The sequence below is a fragment of the Eschrichtius robustus genome, chromosome 1 (genome assembly GCF_028021215.1).
Source record: "Eschrichtius robustus isolate mEscRob2 chromosome 1, mEscRob2.pri, whole genome shotgun sequence".
NCBI classification, from domain to species: Eukaryota; Metazoa; Chordata; class Mammalia; order Artiodactyla; family Eschrichtiidae; genus Eschrichtius; species Eschrichtius robustus.
Window position 1 is genome coordinate 74257953 of NC_090824.1, and position 5470 is coordinate 74263422.

The window sequence follows — 5470 nt, forward strand, 5'->3', positions numbered from 1 at the left end:
CACTGCCTCTGAACCTTGCTCTTGCTGACCTGCAATAAACATGAGTGCCAGACTCTGCCTGAGCCCCTATCCTTCCCCGCCGACCATCCAGGAGCCGTCCTGGACTCCTGGGGGAGGGGGGCCCTGCCCCTGTGTCAGAGCTGGGGGAGCCAAGACACCCCACATCTACAGAAGAGGAACCGAGGCCCATAGAGGTGAGGCGGCTTCCCTGAGGTGGCAGAGCCGTGAGTCCCCCTACTGCTCAGCCAACCAGACAAGGGACGAGAGGGAGAAATTTCAAAAGTGGAGAAAACAAAGGCACCAGAGGGTGAGCCAATTCTAGACACTAGGAGACAGAATTTCACTGCTGAAGCTGAAGCCACCCTCCACCTACCCCACCCCTGAGGCCACAGGAGTTAAAGGTGTCCTGGGACACGTGTTCCCTCCAAAATGAATTCCCCACCGATGCCAGGAGAGGCTCAGAGCTGGCTGGGGATGGAGATGTGGATAAAGAGGGTGACACAGGTCCCTTTCTGGTCAGCTCCTTAGAAGTAACCCATAGGGAGTCCCGCTCCCCATCAGCCGCTGGTACAGTTGGCTGGGGCCCGGGTCTGTGGGTCACACCTCATCGTGAGGGCATCCTGAGACTCTGGAGCCAGCTGACACCAAACTGAACCAAAGTGTGGACCAAACCTGGGTCCCGCTTGTCTCATCTTGACCTCTCACACAGACACAGACGAGCAGGGCACGCGCAGTGCACACCACAGAGCACACTTAGGCTCCCTTTGAGCTCCCACCAGGGACAGGCTGGCCCGTGTCACACGGCTGCTCAGGGGACAAGGCGGGTCCTTACCCCACTCTGCTCCTAGCAAACCCCTGCCCCCTGCTGGGCTTTCCTATGGCCAGGCCCTCCTGACCACCTTCTCATCCCTTCATTGCCCCCCGCCCCATCTCCTGGACTCCCCTGGCTAAACCCTTCTGCTCCCTCTTCTGAGGCCTTGACCGCCGCCTGCGCAAGGTCGGTCACCAGTCTTGAGAATGGCCCATCGGTAAAGTCCTGAGAACTGTGAGCAGAGACCAGAGAAACACAAAAGCCAGTCGGTTCTAGCCCTGGAGAGGCTACCAGTTCCGGCGAGGAGCCAGGACATGAGGTCAGGAGAACAGGAACCCAGAGGCAGGAAAAGCCAGACCAAGAGTGGCTGGTGGTTAGCACCGAGGGGAGCAGAGCAACTCTACCAGAGTTCAGGTTCAGGCAGGGCTTGGGTGCTGGGGCCTGCATCTGGAAGGAGCACCCTAGAAGAAGGAAGGCATTTCAGGGCAGGGACACAGAAGCACTGGAGAGGGGCTAGCAAGTCAGCTTGGACGAGCTAGGCCACGCTGGGCTCTGCGGGGCTGGGCAAGGATGTCCCGGCCACACTGAGCTGTCACGGGCCAGGCAGGGCTGACTCCAAAGTCCCCCTGAGCCATGACTGCCCTTCACTAGCTGGTCTTCTTCCCATCTGTGAGTGTTCAAGGATGGGCCTGCTGGGCACCTCTGAATCCCTGGGACCCAGCACGGGGTCTGCACATGGGATGCTCAGGAAATGTCCTGCTGAGGCACTGGCAAGCTGGGAAGGTGGACCTGCTGGTGGAGGGAGCTGAAAATGAGGCTGGGCCATTTTTTATGAGTTACAGGGGCTCAGTACAATATCCAGAACACCTGTTCAGGTGTTAGGAGAGCTGGGCTCCAGCCCTAACTCTGTCACAAATAAAGAGGTCACTTCCCCTAACTGGACGTGTCCTCTCTTATGTGAATTGAGGGCATTGAACCAGCTGATATCTGAGGGCTCATGCAGCTCCAGCAATGTGGGAATCTCTGCCCTCATCTGATGCTGACCTCTCCCTGGCAGCCTGCGGGCCAAGTCCTCCCCCACACCACCAGGGGGAGCTCTACACACGCCCCAGGCAAGCACCGCACCTCAAACGCACTAAGACCGGGGTGTGAAAAGCTTGGCAAGTGGGCACTCATTCACATCCGGAAGGCTTGCGCCTTCTCAGACACAGAAGCCTGGGTGCCCGGCCACCAGGCACACCGCAAGGTGGCCTTGCACACAAGAGTTGTGGCATGGAAGCTTTATGTTGAAGGATGTCTAAGCTCCCCCTTCCTCATTGTTCACACCTGGTCCCAGAGAAGGGACTGTGACCTGCTCCAGGCAACACTCCCATGAATACTCTTTGGCATTCCTAATCTGCCTAATTTGGGGGGAAGAAAAAGATTCACCAGTAGGGTTCAAGTCTTTTAATTTGGGAATGACCAGCTTCCTCCTGTACCCTCCCCTTCGTCCATAACACCCCCTCCCTGGCCGAGCTTCATCAGAAGCCAGATCTCAGAACACCAGGCCCCACAGACAAATCCCCGGTGACTTCTCAGGCCTGGCTCCATCGCTGTAGGCTGGGGTGACGGACAGTAGGCTGGGGAGCTAGTGAATCCAAAGGAGACGTGTCTGGGCTCTGCTGTCCCCCTTTTCTGGCTGGGCTCAGGAGCCAGGTAGCCCCAGTATCACTACTGGTCCCCTGTGAAGATGGAGCCAGGTGGGGTAGGGCATGGCAGGGTGGGGTAGCTGGGGCAGGGGGTGGAGGGGGCATCTCCTCTCCCCAGACCCCAGGCACTCACCCTGGGTGGCCCTGGGTGCCATCTCAGTCCGGTAGATCTTGAAGGCATCGTAGGCAAAGACGGAAACCAGGATGATGCCAAAAACCTGTGGGAGTTGGAGCAGGGATGGCACAACAAAGGCCATCAGGCCATTGATACTGGGGAGAGGGAGGTGGGTGATATGGGGCAAGGTGTGAGGCAGACCCCGGGCACTGGGTTGAGCTTGGGGTGGAGAGAGGCACACAAAGTGTGCAACCACCAGCCAAAGGTCCTTGGGGAGCCAGAGAGCTCTGTGGGGCTGACTCACAAAAGCAGCAATGGCAGCTCCGTCCCGGGAGGTCACAGCCGCAAAGGAGACCACCAGGAAGATGATGCTGGCGCTGACACAGCGGAGGAAGTCCTGGGGGTTGGGGGTGCAGGGTCAAAGGGAAGCAGAGGGCAGGGGGCATCACCCTGAGGTTTTCCAGGCCAGTCAGCAGCTTGACCCTCAGGCACTGTGAATCCCTACATGGAGATACCCTTGGACACAACATAAAGTGCTTGAGAGACAAAGAGAGAGAGAACTCACACAGCTCCCCAGGGGAGGGATGAAGATAAATGCAGAGCGACCAGGACCAGGACGAGAAGCCAGGGACCTGGGCTGGGGCTGGACCTGGACAAGGGAGCGGATCTGAGGGATGTGGGTCAAAGGAGTGTTTGAGTGCTGGGTATGGGAGCCGGACTCCTTGCTAAACCAGGAAAAGGAGAGAGGCTGGGAGAGGAAAGGAAAATTCAACGTGCAGAGAAGAAAGGGACAAGAACGGGGTGGGGGAGGCAGGGTCCCTCACCAGACAGGGCCAGTTCAGCCGATCGAAGCGCTGGTAGTACTGGGTGGCGTAGAGGAAGAGGAAGGCTAGTGTGATGAAGAACTCCAGTAGCGCAGCAGCCATGTAGGCGGAGATGGAGGCCGTGAAACAGACGAAGATGATGAAGGTCAGGGCCTGCGGGACAGAGGGTGGGAAGCTTGCCAGGAAGGGGACACAGGCACAGCCAGGCCTTTGCCCTCTCCCTCCCCGGAGCTCCCCCAGCCGGCCCCACCACCTGTCCTTGGAGGTCTCGCCATTCCTGGAGCCACATCCAGGGCTTTTGCTTATTGACGTCCGACTCTGGCCCCCCCACCTCTGCCCACCCATGCTCCCCCTGCCCCGGGATCCCAGTAGCCCCAGCAATTTGGCCAAGCTGCACGGCTCCAGGGGCCGCCACTCTGTGAAATCCACAAGAGAGTGGGTCCCCCTTTAGCTCCGAGTACAATGGGAACGCCAGCCCCTGGAGTGGCGCCCACATCAGCCTGTGACCCCAGGAGGCACCCCATGCCCCATAACACTTCCCCCACTCCTGGATGCCTAAAACTCTTCTGACAAGGACCAGAGCCTCTGGTTCCATGCCAAGAGGCAAGGTTTAGAGGGCAGATGCTCCAGGGTGGACTCTGGGGTCCCCTCAGCTCTGGCGATGTAGGATGGCATATACGCAGAAGACTTAAGTTTACTAGTAGGTCTTGCTAAGTGACTAAGGGAAGCTCCTTTCCTGAGGACAGATGTTCATGGGGAGCAAGCAGCAGATAAAGTGGGGCTGCAGGAAGTCTGCCCTTTTTGGTAGTTGAACTTCTCGGACATGCCAAGAAGTGGCCATCATAAAGCCCGGGGGGAAGACCGGCTGGCGTGACCGCTGTCCCATCCCTGTGCCTCACACCCCCTCGATGTCCCAGAGAGCTGTCCTCTGTTTAACGTCAATCCTTCCTGCAGCAACTGAAACCTGCTGTGACTGCCTCCAGATGGGAGATGCGGGGCTGGGCGGGGGTGGGGTGGGGCCGGAGGGGTGTCCTAAGAGCCTGGGAAGGGAGGCTGCTGAGGGCTGAGCCCTGGGGGGGGCAGCTGGGGCTGGAGGGGTGTCCTGAGAGCCTGGGGAGGGAGGCTGCTGAGGGCTGAGCCTGGGGGTGGGGCAGCTGGGGCCGGAGGGGTGTCCTAAGAGCCTGGGGAGGGAGGCTGCTGAGGGCTGAGCCCTGGCGGGGGGGCAGCTGGGGCCGGAGGGGTGTGCTGAGAGCCGGGGGAGGGAGGCTGCTGAGGGCTGAGCCCTGGGTGAGGGCCGGGGCCGGGAGATGGAGGCTGCAGGTCAGGGAGGCAGCTGTTACCAGCTCAGTTTCCAGCAGGATGCCTTTGAGGGAGGAGAGGAACGTCTTGTCCACGGTGAAGCCCTGGAGCCCCGCAGCTGCCCCCTCTTCAGGGGGCCGGTCCCGGCGATTCCAAGCACTGAGCATCTCCACGGGGCCCACCGGGCACAGCCCCCACTGCCACCAGCCAGGAAGGAAAACAGGAAAATGGAAAACTGTCAGGATGGGGAAGCAGAGAGGAGCAGGAAGGCACTGCGAGAAACCTGAAAGTGAAGCGGGCAGGCCTGCTGTGGGACCCTGGAGAAGGCGGCTGCCCAGAAGGGCCTGCACCCAGCTGCCCAGAGTGCTCGGCTGGTGCATGCACTGCCCCCCAGGCAGCACATGGGAGGGGAGGCGCGGGCAAGGGGGGAGTGGTCAACCCTCCCCTTACTTGGAGCCCAACCCCGCCTGCCCGCAGAGGGGAGAAGGGCGGTGGGGAGGAGGTCTGCGGAGAAACCAGGATGAGCTGGGAGGTGAGCCGAGAAATGGGCCAGCCTAGGAGCCCCCAAGGACCCAAGACTGAGGAAGTTTGTGGCCCTCTTCCCTAACCTTAACCCTCTTCCTCACCATCCTTTCTCCATTTTCCTTTTAGGGAGGGTGGGAGCTGGAGCCCAGCCCAGGCAGCACCCCCCCAGAACCAAGCAGTAGCAGCCAGAACTGAGGACAAAGGCAGA

The 5470-nt window shown here is 60.1% G+C and overlaps 1 protein-coding gene across 1 annotated transcript; it reads right to left on the reverse strand.

The window, feature by feature from the left end:
• Window positions 1-2420: 2420 nt before the first annotated feature.
• Window positions 2421-5140, reverse strand: CMTM5 (CKLF like MARVEL transmembrane domain containing 5). The gene is given in 6 exon segments (XM_068534777.1): window positions 2421-2532; window positions 2633-2717; window positions 2919-3011; window positions 3439-3591; window positions 4779-4955; window positions 4958-5140. Coding segments are annotated over 6 exon segments (702 nt in total). The 3' UTR covers window positions 2421-2521.
• Between the last annotated feature and the right edge of the window lie 330 nt (window positions 5141-5470).